Source organism: Myotis myotis, unplaced genomic scaffold, assembly GCF_014108235.1.
Source record: "Myotis myotis isolate mMyoMyo1 unplaced genomic scaffold, mMyoMyo1.p scaffold_m19_p_2, whole genome shotgun sequence".
Taxonomy (NCBI): Eukaryota; Metazoa; Chordata; class Mammalia; order Chiroptera; family Vespertilionidae; genus Myotis; species Myotis myotis.
In genome coordinates this window covers 93,815,796-93,838,295 of record NW_023416324.1, presented here as the reverse complement: position 1 = coordinate 93,838,295, position 22,500 = coordinate 93,815,796, and the positions used below count along the sequence as shown (strand labels likewise).

Here is a 22,500-nt window from a genome sequence, read left to right as displayed (position 1 = left end):
CCCCTGCTGGCCTGATCACCCCAACTGCCTCTGCCTCACCCCACACCCAGGACCCTGTCTTTCCTCCCTCTGGCTGGCCGCAGGCACTGAGGACTGGGGCTGGCTTCTCCTGGGCTGGCCGCAGCCGCAGGGGACTGTGGCTGGGTGGCTTCACCTGGGCTGCAGCCACAGGTGCCCAGGACCATGGGGCAGGCGGCCTGTCCCTCTCCCAGGCTGCAGGCGCAGGCCCAGACACTGGTGCCCAGGACCTCAGGGCGTGTGGCTTGTCCCTCTCCTGGGCTGCAGCCTGGCTGGTCCCCATTCTTCTCTCTCGAGCTCATTTGTGCCTGGCTGGTCCTCATTCTTCTCTCCCCAGTGTTGAGTGTCTGAGCCATTAAGGCGTGCTGGCATGAGGGTGTGATGACCATTTGCATATTAGCTCTTTATTATATAGGATACTTACCTTCACAGTCTGTTTTGAGAGCAGCACTAGAACCTAAAGGGCAGTGGAATAGGCCACACCAAAATGCCACTTCAGTATAAGGGTTATTTTGAGTTGAAGGCAGTTGAGAAGCAGCAGATACAGTTCTCTACTCTCTCACAATTTACTTAAAAGCAGGACATACATTGTAAAGGTGCCCATGCCCACTCCCCTCTCTACCAGAAAGGCCAGAAACAACTCCAAATCCTTTTAACCCAGAGGAATCTACATAACAAACTAGCCTGTATTTTCTTTAGTTTCCTTATATATTTACCTTCCTACAAAACGACAATGAGCTACCATCGCACACCTGCCAGAATGGCTACCATCAACAAATGACAAGTGTTGGTGAGGATGTGGAGAAAAGGGAACCCCTTTCCCTTTAATTACAAGCTCTGGGCTCTTCCCATCCCTCCGCCCTCCCCACACACCAGTTCAATTCCGGGTGTGGAAAACCGCTTTCCAGGGCGCAATCTAGGGGCGTTTCAATGGACACTGCTCAGATATCATGGATTTCGAAGATGCGCGGAAAGGTGCCTGTCAACCACGCGCTCGTGCGCACGCGCAGTCTGCTGGCCTCTTTGGCCCCCTCCGGAGGCTCGCAGGCCGGCCAGAAGCGGGTGCACAGACTACAATTCCCGGCAGGCAGCGGGACACGTTTCCCGCTTGCAGCTGCGGAAAACGGATGCGGAGGACTCTTCGCGACGCAAAGCGCGAGACGCCGTGGGAGGCCGGCCGATGGCGGGCAGCTCCGGGCGCGAAGCATGAGCGGCGCCCTCCCCCGGCGGGCTCGCGTCCTGCCGCCTCCCCGAGCCTGGGTCGCGCGGCGCGGGGCCTAGCGGCGGGCATCGCGAGCCCTTAGCGTGCGTAGGAGCGCTGCCAGCGCGCCAGCGAGGGCAGCAGCCGCCATGGAGGTGAGCGGGCCGGAAGACGACCCTTTCCTGTCGCAGCTGCACCAGGTGCAGTGCCCCGTGTGCCAGCAAATGATGCCCGCCGCGCACATCAACTCACACCTGGACCGCTGTCTGCTGCTCAACCCCGCGGGGCACGCGGAGCCTGCGGCCGGGCCGCACGGACCCGGGGAGCGGCCCAAGGGGCTCTCGCCTCCCGGCACCAAGAGGCGGCGGCTCTCCGAGAGCTCGGCGCTGAAGCAGCCGGCCACCCCGACGGCGGCCGAGAGCAGCGAGGGCGAGGGCGAGGAGGGCGACGACGGCGGCGAGACCGAGAGCCGGGAGAGCTACGACGCGCCGCCCACGCCCAGCGGCGCCCGCCTCATCCCCGACTTCCCGGTGGCCCGCGCCAGCAGCCCGGCGAGGAAGGGCTCTGGGAAGAGGCCGGCCGCTGCGGCCGCCGTGGCGGGGAGCGCGTCTCCAAGGAGCTGGGACGAGGCGGAGGCGCCGGAGGAGGAAGAAGCGGTGGGCGAGGGCGATGGGGACGCGGATGCCGAAGGCGAGGACGACCCCGGCCACTGGGAAGCCGACCCCGCCGCCTTCGGGGCCAGCGGCGGGGGCCGCGCGCACTCCAGGGCGCTGGCGGCCGAGGAGATCCGGCAGATGCTGGAGGGCAAGCCGCTGGCGGACAAGATGCGCCCCGACACGCTGCAGGACTACATCGGGCAGAGCAGAGCTGTGGGGCAGGAGACCCTGCTCAGGTCTCTCTTGGAGACGAACGAAATCCCCTCGCTCATCCTGTGGGGGCCGCCGGGCTGCGGCAAGGTGAGTGCCGCCTTGCCGGGAAGGTTCCGAGCCGGGATCTGCATGGCTCGGGCGTGGATCTAACGCCGAGAAGAACCGCCAGTCCCTGGACATTGAGGCCTCAGAGCCCAGGGGTCAGGTAGCCTCCGCTCCGGGCGGCGCCCGGCCCACGGGTGCTGTGATGGATTGAAAAAGGCACACCCACCCAGATTCATCAGACTCGTTTTCAACATGAGAATTGGGTGAATTATAAATTTACAAGAATATGTGAACTGTTAGATTTAATCTACTTTTGTGTTCCAACACCACATTAATGACCAAATTCTTAAGGAAACAGCATGCTATAAATTGCAGAGCATCATTTGTATGTTACATTTTTAGGTATACGGAATCAGTTTTTAAAAAATTTAATCCCAATTGTGCTTCCTTCCCTTCCATCTAGCTGTTAATTTATTTTATCAGACTGACTTGTATTTATCTTTGAACCTATTTAACAAAACTAGTGTGAACACTGCCCTGTGCAAGTCATTTTCATCTAGAATTTCCATTACTGCCCTCATAATGCCATGTATTTAGAGAAAAAACGGTGCTGTATTTTGGTGTCCAGTTCTATATACTTTGTTAGGAATTACCACAAGTCCAAAGGAGGGCAGTTAGGATATTGGTGTCTAGGAAACATGTCATTGGAAGAGCATTTGAAAAACAGTGGAGTGTTAAGACTGAAACAACAACAACAAAAAGAGTAGCCTGAGGTGTTTAAATAAGTGATTTTAAAAAAATCCATAGGAAGAGGGAGAGGAATGAGCACCAGTGAATGAAAGGCAACATTTAGGATCAGAGTAAAGGGGCTCTCGGAGCTTTCATGTTCAGACTCCGTAGTACACCAGAACTTTTATGATTTTTCTGCAGTTTTTCTTTCCAGCTTCATCTCCCACAACTTAATATCGTATCTCCCTTTACCCCAGTTCCTGAAATGCATGTTGTTCCTTTTGTTGCCTTGTTTGCTGTCATACTTTCCCTTTGGCCAGGTATAAATTAGATGTAACCCAAATAATGTATTACCATGGTGGTGGATTTAGTTGTTACTCCATTTAGGGGATTGAGCAGTAGCAGTTTTATTAATTGTCCATGAGTCTTTACTTAACATCCTGAGAATGGCTGATCAGCTGTTGATGGTCTCATGACAAGAAAAGTCCCCAGGGAGATAATGAGTATGGTGAACTCAGAAGATGCTGGACAAAAGATTTAGTAGGCTATACTCCCCAACGTAGTGGTTGGTGATGAGTCACAAGCCTATATATGTGGCTTGGGAGCCAGTAGAATGGAATTTGCTGAAGAAGCAGCTTCGTATCTATTGGCGCTATACAACTTTTAGAAATTAAAATATCACCTTTCCATTCAGGGGCAAATTTGACTCAAATTTGACTCCCAAACTTTAATCGTTCCTTTTGCTTTATTCCCATCCATATTACTATATTGCTAACAATAATGTTAATAAGCATATGCAAATTTGTAGAGCATCATTAAGTGCCATGCATTGAGCAGTATTTCCCTTGGATCTCCATTGTTTTCTGGTAAGTACTGACATGATCAGAGTGCTGTTTCACCTTCCAAAGTAGGCATTCAGAAGTATCATGCAGTCATATTCAATGCTAGCTAGTTGTCATTGGTCTCTCAATGCAAAGGCTACCTGTCCTCTTCTAAGCTGCAAAAGGTTCCAGCTGTGGAATTGATGGAGTCTGTGGTCCTGCGCTTCAGTTGCACACCTAGTCCTTCAGCAGTAATGTTTTCTTGGCTGGAAGAGATCACAGCTGTCACCCAGGCTCTACTAAATCAGAACAGCTGTTCTTTTTATTAGGATTCCAAAGATCTTAGACTCCCCCCCCCAAAAAAAAAAAATAAAATAAAATAAAGAATCAAATGGGGTTAGGTACAAAGAAGGAAAAATCAGGATTAACCTAAGGTTTAGCTACTTTCCTGTTGGGTCCATAACTTTTTTAATTTCTGATAATGTGCTATGGTATTTCAGATTGTGTCTACGCTGCTAAGCATTTTTCAGAGGTCAAGTTGCTTGGTATATGCTTATGTTGATTGTGTTTGTACCCATGGGTGCTTTTTGCTCTGTGTCTGATCAGCTTTTCAAATTGTGTGTGTCATCTTTTCTAGACTACGTTGGCTCACATCATAGCTAACAACAGCAAGAAACATAGTATAAGATTTGTGACATTATCTGCAACAAATGCCAAGACAAATGATGTACGAGATGTCATAAAACAAGCTCAAAATGAAAAGAGTTTTTTCAAAAGGAAAACCATACTTTTTATTGATGAGATTCACCGGTTCAATAAATCTCAGCAGGTATATTAACTTTTCTACCTTTTGCTCATTGTTAACATTAATTAAATAGAATATAAAGTATGTAAGATCACTTTGAAAAGCATTAAGCACTATACAAATGCTAGCGACTGTTATCATTATTAACTGTCTACAAAGAAGCACAGGCTGCCAACCCATCGCTTTAGCTAAACTTTTTTAGTTGATTTGACTCTATCACTAAATAGACCCTTAGAGTTATAACTGGATGTTAGCACTCCAGATTGGATCATTGACTCACCTTGGCATTTCCCATTAGCATCTGGTGGTTACATATTCACTGATATATTATATTTAATATATCATATATATTTACTAAGTTTATTAGGAGGAATAACAATATGTCTTGAGTACTAGCAGTGGCGGAAGATTTTGGAAATACTATTTTTGTGTTTTCTTAGACTTCTGTAATTATATAGCTTCTGTATTCAAGCTATTTCAGTTTGGCCTTGGGATAGAAGATACTTTTCTAAGTAAAGAAATCATTTATATTGAAACTAGAGTAGAATTCTACTTTGAGCTCTTATTCTACCAGCAAGAGACCGGGCTTGGGCATTGGCATTCCAGAAGATGTGTTTTAGGCTTAAAAAAGCATTAGTTGTGTTCGCTTGCTATTGCATCCATATTCAATATTCAGTGACTGTAAAGCTGCTAGTCCTGAAATCAAAATTAGGAAAAGGAAGGAATGGTTGGCCAACTTACATAGGACTCTGCAGGTTGTCGTTGACTGGAATCAATGTCTTCTGTTTTCCTCCCATGATTAGGATACGTTCCTTCCTCACGTGGAATGTGGGACAATCACTCTAATTGGGGCGACCACGGAAAACCCTTCTTTCCAAGTCAATGCTGCTCTTCTGAGCCGCTGTAGGGTTATTGTTCTTGAGAAGCTTCCAGTAGAGGCAATGGTGACTATTTTAATGCGAGCAATCAACTCACTGGGCATCCACGTCCTGGATTCCAGCCGTTCCACAGACCCTCTGAGCCACAGCAGCAACAGCAGTTCTGAGTAAGTTGACTGTGTGCAGTATCCTAGAGTAACACACCTCCCAGAGAATCCCCTGGCAGGGGTCCAAAAAGGGCTGGACAGCAGTAGGGAGAGAGTGGGGACAGAGGAGAAATGTTGATCAAGTAATGAAAACAGAAGAGAAGGGAGTGCTGAATTATACCAACAAGTATATCTCTGCAAATATTTTTTTCTTTTAAGATGTTTTGTAGTTTATAATGTCTGTATCTATAATTCTTCAGGCTTTAACATAACTTTGCCCATTATTTTAGTTTTGGGGTGTTTGTTTTTGTGCTTAGGGATTTGGTTCTTTACCTAGCACACTTTTTTTAAAAGCCTTGGAAAACTATGGGAAGCCTTATTGATTATTTTCTTTTATGGAATAGCTTTAGTTTATAATTCTTTAGAGGTTTATAATCAGATTGCAATTTTTTCTTGCAGTTTACTTCTTTAAAAATATTAAGTAAAAATTAATGTAAATGGTACCATAAAATCACTTAAATTATTTTCGAGTGATTTTTGCATACTCTAAAGTCAGACTCAATTTCATGGAAGTAAAATAATTTTAACTGAAAAGACACATAGAGGCTGTTCCTTTCCTCTCAGTAATCAGTAACTGTACATGAGTGCTACATGAGGTCCTTAATTCACAGGTTCTATATCATGGATAATCAATTAGATTACCTCAGTTATAGGTTTTCATTTCTTAATTTTAGACTGTATTCTTCAGATGTCGCTGATTCATGTGTCAGTTGAAATATTGCAGTGGAACTTAATCTGGTGTGATGAGAGGCTAATGCCTGCCTCTTTATGCCGGGGACCCCACAGCTGCTGGTGCCTGCCCTGGGGCCAAGTTCTGGAGCCACTCTTCTGTGAGGATTAAGTACAAGACATAGGCTCAGGGTTTAGGTTTCAACAGTCTCTCCCTATATGTCTGTCCTCTCCCATTTGCTCCTGTCTCAGATATAAGTGGAATTATGCTATATCTCATGAAAGACCTAAAATGTGGCCAAGGACCCCCAAGCAGAACAAAATCACATCATTTTAGAGTATAGTTGTGATGGGATAGCCATCAGAATTGTGACCAAGAAGATATCTGGAACTGCTGCTAGCAGTCAGATGTAGTCAGACATAGGAGCCCTTTGTGCTGGGCACTTGTTTTTCCCTCTCCCAATCACTGCCATGCCATTATTTAGTGAAATGAGGAACAGAGGAGCCATGGAGCTCATCCTAAAAAGGATTTCTGCATTTTAACAGGATTTCTGCGTTTTAACAGGATTTCCACATCGCTTGCATGCACACTAAAATCTGAGAGGAGCAAGTGAAACAAAGCTGTATACAGAAGTGAAGCCGGTGATCCTTTTCTTTAAAAAAATATTTCTTTTTATTGATTTTAGAGAGGAAGGGAGAGGGAGAGAGAGAGAGAAACATCAATAATGAAAGAGAATCATTGATCGGCTGCCTCCTGCACGCCCCCCCTGCAACCTGGGCATGTGCCCTGCCTGGGAATCCAATCATAACCTGGTTCATAGATCAGTTCGCAACCACCAAGCCACACCAGCTGGGCAAGCCAGTGATTCTTAATCTATTAAAATTGCTTCCAGTTAGAGAACACCTTCCCTCTCTAGTAGATTGTTCACTTTTCCATTACCACTCAGTTAGAATTGATCTTAACTATGACTTCTTTTCATTCTCCTGTTTATTTTCTTATATACTTTACCTTCCTGAGAAGGCTAAGAGGACAGGAACTTTTCCTTCTTGTTCATATCCCCAGCACCCAGCACAGCCCAGCTTTTAGTATATGTTTAATAAGTGGTTTGTGGATGAATAAATAAATCGTACTTTTTAGTATGAGAGACAGTTTAATGGTTTTTTTGTTTGTTTGTTTTTTGTATAATCCAGCATAAGGGATAATTGCCCCATTGCCCAGGTATCAAGAACCCTTTAACACTACTGTCCAAGCAAACTTGCAGCAAGCAGAATGAAATTAAAGATTATTAAGCTTAATTTATTCGTCTGCTTGTTAGAAATTCTGAGAAGAAGTTAAGTTGGGAGATGGCATAGGCCATAGGAAGAATTATTCCTAATAGAAGTACCTGGCCACCCCAGTTGCCATGGATCATTAATAGTGGATTGTGCTCTCTTTCAGTTTTAGGTAAAATTTTACTTTCAAATTCCTGCTAACTGACTTTAACTATATATACACTATTGTGGACATAAGTTAGATTTGGTTACACCAAAATCTAGTGGGAAGAAAAGACTTTTGACCCCAAATAATTACTCTCTCTCTGGAGAGCTATGAGAATACATTTGTATTCTTATGGTTTAGTGCCCTAGATAACATCTAGAACATTTTCAGAGAAATCCCAGACTATTTAAGGTTGTGCATGAGAGGAGCTGAGCAGGTACCAAATCTGGAAAGTAAGCTGATGCTTACACCATTCTTTTTTTTTAATAATATTTTTACTAGAGGCCCAGTGCACGGATTTGTGCACCGGTGAGGTCCCTCAGCCTGGCCTGTGGAGATCGGGCTGAAACCAGCTCTCCAACATCCCCCGAGGGGTCCCAGATTGTAAGAGGGTGGTTCTTGGGTGACACACCTTAGAATCAGGCTTGTTCCTCTCTGGTTCTGGGTGCATCACCCAAGAACCGCAGCTGCCAAGTCACCAGAGCTCCCAAGTCACTGCAGCTCGACAGCTCCTGCATTGAGCATCTACCCCCTGGTGGTTAGTACATGTCATAGCTACTGGCCGGTTGGCCGGTTGCTTACGCTTTTATATATATAGATTGATTTCAGAAAGGAAGGGAGAAGGAGAGAGATAGAAACATCAATGATGAGAATCACGATTGGCTGCCTCCTGCACATCCCCCAATGGGGATCAAGCCCGCAGTCTGGGCTTGTGCCCTGACTGGAAATCGAATCATGACCTCTTTGTTCATAGGCAACACTCAAACACTGAGCCACGCTGACCAGGCCCATTCTTGATTTTACTTAAGGAATTGTGAATTTTTATGCAGTTTGTACCTGTACAATATAAATTCTCATTAGCATGAGATGAAAGGGGATTTTTTTTGTTTCCCTCCTATATTTAGTCTGAAGGTATAAAAAATGCAGCTCCTAGCCAGTTATCTTTCACAGTATTTTTAAGGACATGGGCTCATCTTTTTGCTCTACCCTTTGAGCACAGGGCTTCTACCTCATGCCCCAAGGTAACTGGTTACTGGAAATCTAGCTGTTAAATTTGTACTCCAGACAACAGGAAAGAAGAGCAGCCAAAAAATAGCATATCACCTCCCTTTCACCCTCCAGCTTTAGTGTGACATCTGCAAAATAGTACTCTATGTATACTCAGTTGTGTTTTGGTTGTGAAGAGAATGATGGAGATAAGCTGGTAGTTTATATTGAATTATCTATCCCATAGTGCCTTTGGTTTGTATGAGTAATCAATAGTTTTCATGTATTTGCTCTCTAAACATTTTGGTCACATGGTACAGTAAAGCATGTTATCTGTGCTTTGGGTTAATTTTGGAGGCCAAGAAAAAAAAAAAATCCATGTTCCCCCCACCCCAACCCTGTGCACGTGGTCTATTATCTGATGAGCTTGCACTGTTGAAAATGAGAAGGTAAACTAATGTTTATTTGCTGTTTTGAAGGATTGTAAATTCCAGATCATAGGACATGTGCATATTCAAAAACACCCTAAAGAATCAGTTGTTTGTAGGCCACATAATAGCGCATAAGTTTGTAGACATGAAGAGAGTGAAATGAGAGTCTGTAATTGCCGTATTACCGTCTAACTAGGCAGAGCTCCAAGAGTTGGTTGAAAGAGGTGAAGTGGCTTCTGTCCTGAAGGGAAGGTGTGCTGGCTTGGCTCTGAGATGGGGCTCTTCTCTGATCATCTTGAGAGGAAAGCCCAGATGAGGTGGCCCAAAACAAGATGGCTGTGAGATTGTTTCTTGGTTGTTTTTGTTTTTTATAAAAGTTTGAACTATTCTGCCTGTCCTTTAAAAATAATCTTTTCTAACATTGAATAGAAAGAACGGTAGAGCAACACAAGCATAGAAGGTACTGGTCAAAAGGAGTTGTGGATTTTAATAATTTTTCTTAAAAATGTTTCGATATAAAGAAAAATGTTACATTAATATACATTATTAAGTGATGACATAAAAACACTGGAAACTAGAAAGAGATCTCAGGGAACTTGTATTCTCTTCTTGTGGCTGCTGTGCCACATTACCACAAACTATACCTTAAAAGAATAGAAATTTCTTCTCTCACAGTTAGGGAGGTTTGAAATCTGAACTCAAGCTGTTGGCAGGGTCACATTCCCTTCAGAGACTCTAGGAGAAAGTCCTTCCTTTCAAATTCTGGTGACTTGTGGCATTCCTTGGTTTGTGGCAGGATTACTCCAGTCTCTGCCTCCATCTTCACATGGCCTTCTCCTCTGTGTACCGCTATACTCTCTTTTACTGTTTTTTATAAAGACATTTGCCATTTGTCACCCAGCTTGAAGAGAATAGAACCAGGTTTTGAAGTCATGTTTAACTACTAAACTATCTCAGGTATTAAAAGGGGTCTGGGTGTGAAGTTAAAAGGGTTACTTACTAGTCAGTATAAGTTAAAACTGCTGCTAGTTAGTATTAATATTCTAATCTGTTTCTATGTGTAAGGCCAACACTGTATTAATTTGTAAAGTATTTAGGGACGCAAGATTTCTAGCTGTAATTTAGCAGGAGTGCCTCTTAACCAGATCTGCACATCACAATGACCAGGGATGCGTCTTGACAAGACATGTGCTCAGGGTCTGTCCCTGGAGGTTTCAGAATCAGTACATGTGTGGTAAGATCCACAGGCTGTACTTGGGGAAAGTTCTCTGTAATCTGATGCACATTTCTGGTAGAGGACCACTGCATAGCAGTTGTTACCCTATCCATGGAATGTTTTACTTAGGTGAAAGAGATTCACAGAATATTGTTTTGTAATTTATGGAGAGTTTAACTGAGTCTTTTGTTTTGCCACGAAACAACAGGTATATTTTTAGAATCTCACTCCTTCAACTTAAATATCCAGCCATCTCAGGAGAATCCTTCAGATCCCATGTTGTTCACCAGAACAACAATGGGCAGAAAGATTCACACCCTTGAAAGAAAAAAAGAAAGGAAAGAGCTGTCTTTACAGAATGTACAGCATGCTTCCCATATTCCTGCTAAGTCCAAAGCATTTTGCTTCAGTTGGAGAAACTAGGCTATCTTTATTTCTAGGTCTTATTAACTAGAAATACAATCTTTTCAAAGCATTTATTTCAACCTTTTTTTTTTCTCATTGTGGAACAGTTGAGGATTTGGTTTTGAGGTTTGTTTGTTTTTTAATCACATTATCCTATATAACAAAGAGTTAATATCCAAATGGTCGTCATGCCCTCATGCTGTCACACTGTAATAGCTCGGACACTCAACACTGGGGAGAGAGGAATGAGGACCAGCCAGGCATAAATGAGCTCGCAAGAGAGAAATAGGGACCAGCCAGGCACAAATGAGCTCGTGAGAGAGGAATGGGAACCAGCCAGGCTGCGGCCCAGCAGAGGGAAAAGCCACCCGCCCTGCAGTCCCAGGCGCCAGTGGCTGCGCCTGCACCTGCAGCTCGGGAGAGGGACAAGCTGCCCTCCCTGCGGTCATGGGCGTTAGTGGCTGGGGCTGCGGCCCGGGAGAGGAACAAGCCGCCTGTCCACGGTCCCCTGTGGGTGCAGCTGGCCCGGGTCCTGGGTGCCTGCAGCCAGCCAGAGGGAGGGAAGCCCGGGTCCCAGGTCCCGGGTGCCTGCGACCAGCCGGAGGAGGGAATCCTGGTCCTGGGTGCGAGGCGAGACAGAGGCAGTTAGGGGCAATCAGGCCAGCAGGGGAGCAGTTAGGGGCGATCAGGCAGGCAGGCAGAGGTAGTTAAGGGCAATCAGGCAGAGGGGTTAGAGGCAATCAGGCAGGCGAGAGTTTAGGAGCCAGCAGTCCCAGATTGTGAGAGGCAGTCAGACATCCCCCAAAGGGTCCCGAATTGGAGGGTGCAGGCTGGGCTGAGGGATCCCCTCCTTACCCTCCCCTGCCACCCCATGCATGAATTTTGTGCACCCAGCCTCTAGTAACAATATAATTTACTATCTTATTTCTTCCTCTATATTTTGCTATGGGATTGAAGACACTCTAGCCCCAAAGTAAATTGTGCCTCATTTAATCCTATGGTAACTTTGGAAAGTTCGTTCCAAATGGAAAACATTTTATAAGTTTATGCTTAAATTTTAAAATCATGTTAAATTCTCAGGAATAGAAGCACTCTTTCAAGATACTTTGTGCAGTAGTTACTGTTTGCTGAGGGGAATTTGGCAAATATAAATACGAATATCCCTTATTTCATCATTCTTGGCCTAAGGACTCTCATCTGTGCTCTCTCCTAAAAATCTCAAGGTATTTTCACACATTTTATTACTCCTCAGAACCTAGGTAGAATGAACTAGGGCTCAGGAAACACTGAGTGGTAAGTAGAACCCTTTGAACATCCTATACAGTGTTCTTAGTAGCACATATTTTCACTTGGGGATTTGTTTGACCATCGTGAGAGCCATCAGTGATCGCTTTTATTACTTGGCCAGAACTTCTGGAAGATTCATTTGTGTTTTAAAAGAAAACTAGCTTATTTTGAACATGGGGTGAAATTTGGAGTGTGGTTCATATTGAAGGGGAGGAGGAATGGAGTGGGAGCTTAGGTGGAAGCACTCAGCTCTGGCTTTATTGTGGCAGCACTCTCATTCTCCATGACTTCAAACCTGATTCACAAAGATAATGATGGACTAACTTGGACTTTGGTTAAGAGTTTAAAAATTAAAGAAAGGATCCTATTTTCCAGTCACATACAATACATGCCCATTCTCAAGTACATGCTTATTCACTGTGTGCTCTCTATAAATCTATGAAACAGTCTATGAGTTGTCTTCTCTCATAAGTCAAAGGGCCTGCTCACTGGTTCTATATGGGGACTCCATGGAAACGGGGCAGGATAGTATACACTAGAGTATTAAAGGCCCCACATTTTTTCTCTGTCACACGAGCATTCTTGTCTCTATATAAAGGACAAATTCATAGAAAGATTTATACCAAAATACTAATATTAAGGTAATACAGCAATAAGTGACTTTTACCCCTATTTTTAAAATTTAATATAATGTACATTTTATAAATAAGTAATATTTAGAGTTCTGAGTACATTGTTTTTCTAAAATTTATTTAATTGTTAAGGATGCAAACTATACATACTATGATCCCAATTTTGTTTTAAATTAAATGTAAGGTTTATGGTTGAAGGAGTGGATGGATCAAAAATGAAATTCAACAAAGGCCGTAGTAGCTATTGTTATCTCTAGGTGGAAGAGATAATAGATGGGGGAGGGGGGGAGCTACACTTTCTATATTGTTATTTAAAAGGAAATGAATGTTTCGCTCTAAAATTGTGGGAAAATTAAAGTTAGTCTGTTCATTATTGTGCAGATTTTGAATGCCTATTCTTTACCAGGTACTGGGGATACAAATAAAAAATAAAACGTAAATCCTGTCCTTGGGGCCTCGACATGTAGAGGGAATGGAGAGATGAGGAATGTGCTCCACAATCGATTAATATTGATTAGGGTTCCTGCTTCACTCTTTTCTTCCTGCAAGTGGTCCTCCAGGCTTGTTGTTGCCAGGAGGGTTTTTAAGGAGGTGGAAGGTGTTGCTTTTGTTAGTTCTGAGGCTGAAATGAGATATTAGGCAACTTTGGTTCTTCTGCTTCTTCCCCCCCGTCCCTGCAATACCCACACTCATGATGTGCAAGTAACCAAGCCAGGTGTCTGCCCTTCCCTTTGGGGCACATTGGGTGCTGCCACAGTCCTTGATATTGGTTCCTTCTAACACATTTTCTTTGGGTATGTATTGTCTGTCGTTTTCTTCCAAATCATCTATAATCTGCTAAAGAATATCCGCTTAAGAAATGGTCTGTCAAGCTTTACAGAATGTCAGTGATGTAGCCTTGCTGAGTGTTTTGAGTATTTGCTCAGTAGGGAAGAAGGATGGGCCTCCAGACTGCAGCCATGGCTCTGGGGCCAGGAGGCTGTCAGGAGTCTGATGAGAGATTTGGTCATTATTAAGCCATAAGGCAAAACGGGTGCTTCATGAATGGCGCGGGATCCACAATTAATAACTAGGAGTCCTGTTTTAAGGAAATTAAGAAATGAGATGAGGTGGTCTTTAAGATGATAGAAACAAATGAAATGCAAATTGGTATTATTCAAGCCGTTCACCAAGCGAAGTATTGGGGTAGGTGTACAGTAAGGAACCTTTGAAGACAAGCTGGGCCCCCTTTTATGACAGCCACCCACATACCTACCTCAGTCCCCATGCCTCGGCCCAGCCCAGTTGGTGCCTATCCATTGTTTTCCGACTAGCAGATTTGGACAGTCCTAGTCAACTTATTAATTACAATAGCCATTTGTAGCTGAAGTTTGGCAATGACATGGGTAAGCTGTAACTAAAAAATTGTGCTGCTAACAGCTAGCCATGACTTAATAAGACCCCTCTAAGTAATTAAATGTGTTAGATATAAATTTTGACTACACTAGGAATAGAACATTTTGCCCAAAAAGATTTGAAAATTAATCCTTGTTAGACTTTCTTTATAAAGGTTCACCTTTAGAAATGTGATGATAAATTTTAGTAGTGATGTTCAGAGAGAGGCTAGGTGATTTACCCAAGATCTCACAGCTAAGTCCTGGCAGAATCTTTTGTGACCTCTGCTACTTTACACACTTAAGGTGATTAATACCCACCTGGAAGTGCACCCCAGGCCAGAATCCCAGAGACCTGCTTCCAGGTGCTGCTCTGCCCAGCATAACTGGATACCTGGTTTGTTTTTTGTAAAATGAGGTAATTGAGCTGTGATCTGGAGCCGTTCAGAACTAGCTTTCTGATGTGTTGCCACCTCTCTTCTGTGTGGGGAGTGGTCTGAGCACACCCATGTTGTCAGGATGTGGCCTGCATGTGAGGCATGTTTTTTGTACATCATAATGAGGTACTGGTGTTTTTGTAGTTTCCACTGTTCTGTAAGATAGAACCACGGAGACCACATGTCCAAACTCCTATGTCTTTATACATGCTTATGTGTATGTGCTTATCCAGTGACTTACCTTCATGACTCAAAGTCAGGTCAGTTTTCAGTCTCCACAGTATTTAACCATGTTAACAATGTAAGTTCAAAATAGAGAAGGAATCTTGAACATAAGGTAGCTTTTAGTGACCTTGCTTAGAGTTTGCTAGGAAGTGCTATAGAATGAAAGTTGTGTCATCAGCGTGACCAAAACTAACGCTGGTTGTATTGCAGGCCCTCCGTATTCATAGAGGATAAAGCGGTAGACACTCTGGCTTATCTCAGTGACGGGGATGCCCGAATTGGACTAAATGGACTGCAGCTGGCGGTGCTGGCCAGGTTAAGCTCCAGGAAGATGTTTTGTAAGAAGAGTGGGCAAGCCTATTCTCCCAGTAGAGTTCTGATCACTGAGAATGATGTGAAGGAAGGCCTCCAGAAGTCTCACATTTTATATGATCGAGCAGGTAAATAACTCTGAAGTGTGGAAAGAGTGAAACTTTAATGAAATAAGTTGTGTGCACACACTCTCACTTCCAGGCCTCTGACCTTCATCTGGGTCCAAAGCATGAATGTGTTTCTCATTGGAATCTCGAGGTTGGTCATAGACATAAACCTTACACTCAGAGTCTGATTTCAAAGACCCACCTTCCTGAGCATTCTCAAGGGAGTTGCAGAGCAGAAGCTGTCCTGATTAGAACTGAGAGGGCTTTTGGGGTTTGAAATTGCAGGCTTCAAACTTACCTTATAAGGTAGATATTTTTCCATTATTCGCTGATGGCGCCTTTTAGAAGACAAGCATTTTTAAAACCCATACATTCAATTAACAATAATTCTTGAGATAATTTATAATGGCATTAAATAACAGCAGGACTTGAAATAAGTGACTTATTAGTTTAATGAGAATTAAAATTATTAATTTCTAGTGTCTGAGCTAAACATTAAGTTTATTTGGATCTTGATGCTTTTATTTTGAAATAGCTTCTTGAAAAATTTAATTTTGCTTTGTGCAGTTATGTTTTTGTAGAACCACATTTACAGATATCAATTTTGATACCAACTCTTATTAAATCCGTGAGTTGGCAATATTAAATATCATAAACACAGCACATTTGTGTCTTTTTATAGACGATATGGATGAGAAAGATAGCACACTGTATATTAGCCTGGATGTCTCGGGCTTGAGTATCTGTGCGATTCTGGATATTGCAGTAACAGGAATAGAATTTCCACACCTTGGAAAGCTCTGCTGGAAAGGGAGCTGATGATTGAACATTCCAGAGATCATAGAGGCTGCACCATGTCTTTAGCAGTGTTTCCAAATGCCTTTTGATGTTGGAGAGGACTTCTTATTTGTTAGAGAAGGGTGGAGAGTTTAAGAAGGACTTTGGTTCTAGGCACTGCCTCCTGGTGAGTGAGTAACCTGTGACCTTGGAGAAGTGACTGAAGCTCCTCAGCCAGTGGGGACGATGGGGGTGAAATGGAGATGGGGTGGCTGACAAGCAGGCAGGACACATCAGAGGCCTTTAACAACAGTCCTCTTTACTTTCTGATGTGAATGTGCCTCTCACCAGGTACTTCTCTCATGCCCTGAAGGTCTCCAAAGGCCTTGAATGTCATGAATGCTTGGAAAATCTGAAAAGTAAAGCATTCTGGATGTAGAATTTCGCATTGAAGATGTGAACAAAATTAAAAATTTTAAGAGGTAAAAATAGTCCCACATGCTGGACTCTCCATTGTTTCTTGGGGGTCCCAGCAACAGTGGTCTTTTTCTCTACTTGGAGGTGTCATAAAAGAGACTTTATTTTGATTGGACCAACTAGAATTGGTCTTTCACATTTTATCACTCCGTCACTTAAAAAACAGAAAGCTACCATTTAACAGAACATTAGCTAATATTGAATCTCAGTATTTTATATACATTGTCTTTGTTTTAATTCTTAAAATAACTTTAGGAGGTAACTATTAATATTATCCTCATTTTACAGATGACAAAACTTGCCTGAATTCACAAAGCAAGTGGTTAAATTCATCCTCAACTCCAGGTCTGACTGGTTAGGAGGACTGTGTCCTTCCCCACTGCCGGTGCTGCCTCCATGTCAGCCCCTCCCCACAGTCACCAGTCTCACTACTGGAGCAGCTCACTCATGCTGCTCTCACTCATGCATATTCACACATACCTGCTCATGGACACACACACAATGGATGCCAGACATGTCCAGTCCTCGGGCTCCTGCTCCTTGGGGATCACCTTCTCTATAGCTCTTTGCTGCCCTAGGAAGAGCTGGAGCCATGGAAGCCACTGGAGTCCAGTCTTGAGAACCCACACAGTCCACAAGTCTTACACCCCAACCTGCCCCATGCGAAATCACTGTGTATACTCTGTCTGCTCCACAGTGTATCCAGAGACTCACACAATTCAGATCCTAGAGCATCAGGTGCCCCATCAGTAGGGTGATTGAAGCATTACCCTGGAAGTCTGCTGGCTTAATACTTTGGGGCCTTTTTTAACTCGGGTGGAACAAAGACCCTTACCCCCAGGATTCTAATTATTTCTTTTACTGTTTTCTATTATTGTTGGACCCAATAACTAGCTCAGATAATTCTGCATCAGAATGAAGAAATTTCCAAGTGAGAACACATTCTCTGCCATGCATTAAGGTCAGAGTTCTGCATAAATAATATAATTTTTAAGTTATAAAGTGGTATTTACTAAAAGCAACAATGAAGCTAGCATAGAATAATGATCTAACACATGTTTCTATAGTGCTTACTCCATACCAGGCCTTCATTATTTAATACAACCCTGTGAGCTAGCTCGTCTTATAATACCCAGTTTACAGATGAGAAACCCCAGGAGGCATAGAGGGTCAGTCATTTGCTCAGTTACGTAGAGTGTCAGTCACTTGCTCAGTTACACAGAGGGTTAGTCAGTTGCCCAGTTTAGTGTTCAAACTCAGGCAGCTTGGCTCCAGAGCCCAGGTCTTAACCATCTTGCCTTTTGTTGCTGACGCTCAGGAAAGATACAAGAAAGTGAATAACCTCTGTGGCAGGGAGGGTCATTGCCAGCTCCTTATGTATATCTGACAGGGAGTGAAGTAGAGGTGGCTACTGCCTTCTCCATGTCCATGAGTCAACCAAGCTTACACTGTCTGGCCCCTTGCCATGTCCAGGCTCAGCACTGGAAGGTCTCAGCACAGGGCCAGCGTCCAGGACTGTGAAGGAAGTAGGCAGAACCATGTGAGTTTCACCAGGACACTTTTCCAGCCAGTCTCCGCGCCACTGTGACCTAGTTGAGGAAGCCCTGGGACAGGCAACAACAGTTTGTCCACAGAAGTCTGGCAGCTCTGCTGAAACGTGGATCTGCCTTGGTGATCCTCAGAAAAGTGGGAGAGGCTCGGTCCCACCCAGTCAGCCTCACAGGTCTTTCTCGTTGTCCTGTGCTCTTCAACTAAAGGCTGTCACTTTATCAGCAGAGTCAGTAGCCAGGACTTTCCTGGGCCCAGATGCTGTATATAGAGCAGGCCATGGTCTTGTTGGCCTTGGCTTGAGGACCACAGACCAGGTGCTTCTCTGAAAGGACTGTTTCTAATAAGAATAACACTTCTCTCTCAGGAGCAGCATGCCCTCTCCTCAAATTTAAGGAAGAGATGGTGGTCAGAAAATAGTGAAATGTGTGTAGTTGCAAATATTTAGCCATAATTTTCTCTTCTTAAATATGTTTTCCTAAAGCACATTTGATGGATTTGTTGTCCTGGGTAAAAAAATGGGTAAGACCAAGTGATGAGGGAGAAGGGCTGCATGCTTTCAGAGTGAGAGCTGTTAGTCCCTGTGTCAGTCCTGGGATCCTGCCACACGCACATGTGTCCCACACCAGATTCAAATGACCACAGGCTTCAGATATCAGAAAGGCAACTGGACATGACACTGAGGAACAAATGGGCTGTAACAGCTGTTCTTGCCATTTGGCTCTTCTTTTTATGGGCTACATCCAGGCCCAGGGTCAGTTCTCCTCAAGTTGCCAGTGGGGCACAAGAAGCCAGAACATCACAATCCCCCTCTTCCCACTCATGGCTCTGGCACATCCACCACGGTCTGTGAGGACCACCTTTCACAGTGAATGTCCCTCCCTTTGCTTAGTCTGGGCTCCCATTCAGTGTGAACAACCACAGGTGTCCAGCAGCCTCCTGCTCTGACGGGCTGGGCTACCCCAGGTTACTGCACAGGCCTACTCCAACTCCCACACTAGTGGCATGTGCCCTCGCACTGTGCGGAGCAACCTACCACATATGCTCCTCAGCTTTCCGAGGCACTGTGGGAGCTTAGGCTTCCCTAAGTCAGCCAGTAAGAGCACCATCGGGCTGGGTGGACCCTCCTCTGAGCCCTGAGGAGTCCCTCTTTCTGCCAGTAACTGAGCAGGTGCTTTCTGTGGTGTCCAGGAGAAGAGCACTACAACTGCATCTCTGCTCTTCATAAGTCGATGCGAGGCTCGGACGCGAGCGCCTCCCTCTACTGGCTGGCACGCATGCTCGAAGGAGGAGAGGACCCGCTGTATGTGGCAAGGAGGCTGGTGAGGTTTGCCAGTGAAGACATAGGTGAGTGATAGGAGGGCCCAGAGCCTGGAGCCCATGAGGTTGGGGTGGGTAGAGGGAGGAAGTGTTGCTGTTTGTACCATGTGGGCAGGTAAGAAGAAGGTAAGAGTGAAGTAAGAACTCAGTGTATTCCTTGATGTTGTGTGTGAGAGCTTTTGAGTGTCTGTGTTCCTAAAGTCAACATTCTGTTCCCTCTTCAGTGGTGATTTTTATAACATGAGTATTGAAATCTAAGAAATATTTTAAATTTGCTTCCAGTCAAGTGTTCAGGTTTTTATTGGGTCGCTTCTGAGATAGAAATGGAAGATTCTGGGCACTGTTTAAAGAAAAAGATCAGAAAACGTTTTCTTGGTGTTAGTAAATGTTTCATTTTATCTTACTTTTTTTGTTGTTAATCCTCACTGGAGGATATTTTTCCATTGACCTTTTTTTTTTTTTTTTTTTTTTTTTGAGAGAGAGAGAGAGGGTGGGAGGGAGGGGGAAAGACAGAGAGAGAGAAACACCGATGTGAGAGAGAGACACATTGATTGGTTGCCTCCCACACACACCCCAACCAGAGCCGGGGATTGAGCCTGCAACTGAGGTATGTGCCCTTGATTAGAATCGAACCCGTCTTCTGTGGGTTGACGCTCTATTCACTGAGCCAAACCAGGTAGGGTGTAAATTTTTTATTTTTAATGTATCCATCCTTGTGACTGTCTTCATGGTCTCCACTTCTTATGTTTATTATTTTTCCTACTAGATAGAATGGAGATTTTATCCCTGAGGAAACAATTTTTGACACCACGCAGTAACCATACAGTAACTTTGTCTTGAATAAGCTAATGAGATCAGAGAAAACTCTGTCCATTCTAAGTGGGGTTTTTTGGTCAGCAGCCTGCAAGCAGTGACAGTCTCAGGTCTCGGCAGCACGTAGACAGACCAGGGTGGGGGTGCATTGTGACTTACATCTCCCTTTCTCTCTGTGTGCAGGTCTGGCAGACCCATCCGCATTACCACAAGCAGTAGCTGCCTACCAGGGCTGTCACTTCATAGGCATGCCCGAATGTGAGGTAACATTTTCAGCCTAGTTCTGTGCAGATCAGCTTTTTTCTCTTGTACTGTGTCTCCTTGTGGATTTACATATATAGGGTATCCCAAAAATTGTATACACACTTTAACACTTGATAACTCACTTAATTTTCACTCCTTTGTAGGTTTAACTGCTTTGAAATAATGGGTGAAGTCAGACTAATCTTTGAACAAAGAAAAGTTATCCTAAAGTTCCACTAGACTTTTTTTTTTAATGGAGATGCATAAAATACTAAGTTTACAGTATAAAACCGGCAATAGTCAACAAATTGAGGGTACACAAATACTAAACGAAATTATTCTTAATGTTATCATCAGGGCCTGGACCACAGCAGTCATCAGTTTGAAAACAGGCATCTTCATTTCTGTAGATTCTTTTAAATGTTATAAATGAACTATATATTAATAAATACTGACTTTATAATCATTCAAAGTGGTATACATTTTGGGGGGACACCCTTTATCTTCTGCCTTCACCATTAGTTAATGTGTGGGCACACTGCAGAAGCTTCTTATTTAAACTCCCATTTTATAAGCTTAGATGAGAGAGAGAGAGAGAGAATGAATATGAATCTTGGGTGTTGACAGGTCATGGTTTCAAACTATTTTCAGTCGCCTGAGGTTCAGAGGAAGTGCTCAGAGTTTCCTGGGGGCAGAAGTGTTGAAGCTGAACAGGAAGTCTGTGCAAGTTTACCCACAAACACACCAGCTTCGTAGTTGTGTTTTATGTATTGGGGTTTTAAGAAAAATTTAATTTAATAAAAAGTTCCTCAGTTTAAAAAAAGAAAACCACAGGTCTGGCTCAGCCTCTCTCCTCATGTAGGCATTTCTTCTTTCTGTCATTGGTGGTTGTCCAGACTGGAGGCAGAAAGAGGAGTGATAAAAGTGTGGTGGGAATCTTCTCAGAATTAACTAAAGGCATAGAGTATTCTGCAAAATAAACTTTCTGGTACTTAAATAACAAAATGTTTTCTTTTCATCTAGGTGCTTCTGGCCCAGTGTGTAGTCTATTTTGCCAGAGCCCCAAAGTCTATTGAGGTGTACAGCGCCTACAACAACGTCAAAGCCTGCCTGCGGAACCACCAGGGGCCTCTGCCCCCCGTCCCACTGCACCTGAGGAATGCACCGACCCGGCTCATGAAGGACCTGGGCTATGGCAAGGGCTACAAATACAACCCCATGTACAGCGAGCCTGTGGACCAGGAATACCTGCCCGAAGAATTGAGAGGAGTGGATTTCTTCAAGCAAAGGCGATGCTGACTCTTTGAGGCTATGACAGCAGAAGGATGTTACTTTCTTTTCTTTTTTCTTCTTTTTTTTTTAAATAGAAATGGCCAGAAAGAGAGTAAATGGATTGTGAAGTTGGTTTCCTGGTAAAAGTTAAAACAGCCCAACTTTTCATGCCAGAAATCTGAGAGTTTCTTAAGTGGAGGCACAGCTACTTCAGCTAAGTGTGTAATGTTGAATTGTGTTCATTTGCACTCTGCAATGGCTATGCGTATGGAAGTGTCTGGCAGCTTTGTGCAATGAATTAATGTTATAAGGAATTATCTATTTTGTCATAGTATTTAAATCATAATGTCATTTCAGAATTTAGTTCTGTAGGATTTTTTTCCCTTTAAAAAAATGTATATTCTGGGTAGTTTTAATTGGTAAAAAAATGTAATTGTGATTTAATACTGCATAGTGTTCTGGGGTATTTTTTTTATATGCAAAGGTCTTATGAACCAATAAAACTATTTCAAAGTAGTCTTCAGTTGGCCCCTGTTTTTCTCACCTTGGATACCTAGGCTCCGACGTCTTGCTGCCATCACATTGTGGGTAAATACTGTAAAAGAAAAATTATCATAGGTGAAATTGAAAAGCTTTGTATTTTATTGAAAATTTTAATTTCTTAAGGAATACATATAATTTTAAGTGGCTTATAAAAATCCAGTTGTTTGTTCCATTTCTCCCTGCTTCCTCCAGTTTCTTCTTGCAGCTCTGTGTTTCTAAATAATATAGGAATTTCACTTTTGTGTTTTCTAAAGTTAAATGCCCGACACAGAGAGAGAACTTAGTTTTCTTTGTATCTACTGCTAATTCTTCTCAAACTCCTTAATAGCTATTTTGCACACATTTCCACAGAGATGGCCCCATCAGTAACCCATAGG

The 22,500-nt window shown here is 43.7% G+C and overlaps 1 protein-coding gene across 2 annotated transcripts; it reads left to right on the top strand.

Moving 5' to 3' along the window:
- Positions 1 to 1,162: 1,162 nt before the first annotated feature.
- Positions 1,163 to 22,096, top strand: WRNIP1 (WRN helicase interacting protein 1). Of its 2 annotated transcripts, XM_036349187.1 has the most exons (7): positions 1,166 to 2,175; positions 4,321 to 4,512; positions 5,292 to 5,533; positions 14,922 to 15,151; positions 19,124 to 19,279; positions 20,249 to 20,328; positions 21,332 to 22,096. In XM_036349187.1, exons 1-7 carry the CDS (start codon positions 1,369 to 1,371, stop codon positions 21,605 to 21,607), a joined length of 1,983 nt encoding a protein of 660 aa, XP_036205080.1. In that variant the 5' UTR covers positions 1,166 to 1,368; the 3' UTR covers positions 21,608 to 22,096. The 2 variants fall into 2 exon arrangements, with proteins under 2 accessions (XP_036205081.1, XP_036205080.1); XM_036349188.1 differs by lacking the exon at positions 20,249 to 20,328 and having other exon boundaries at positions 1,163 to 2,175; positions 21,332 to 21,534.
- Positions 22,097 to 22,500: the final 404 nt, after the last annotated feature.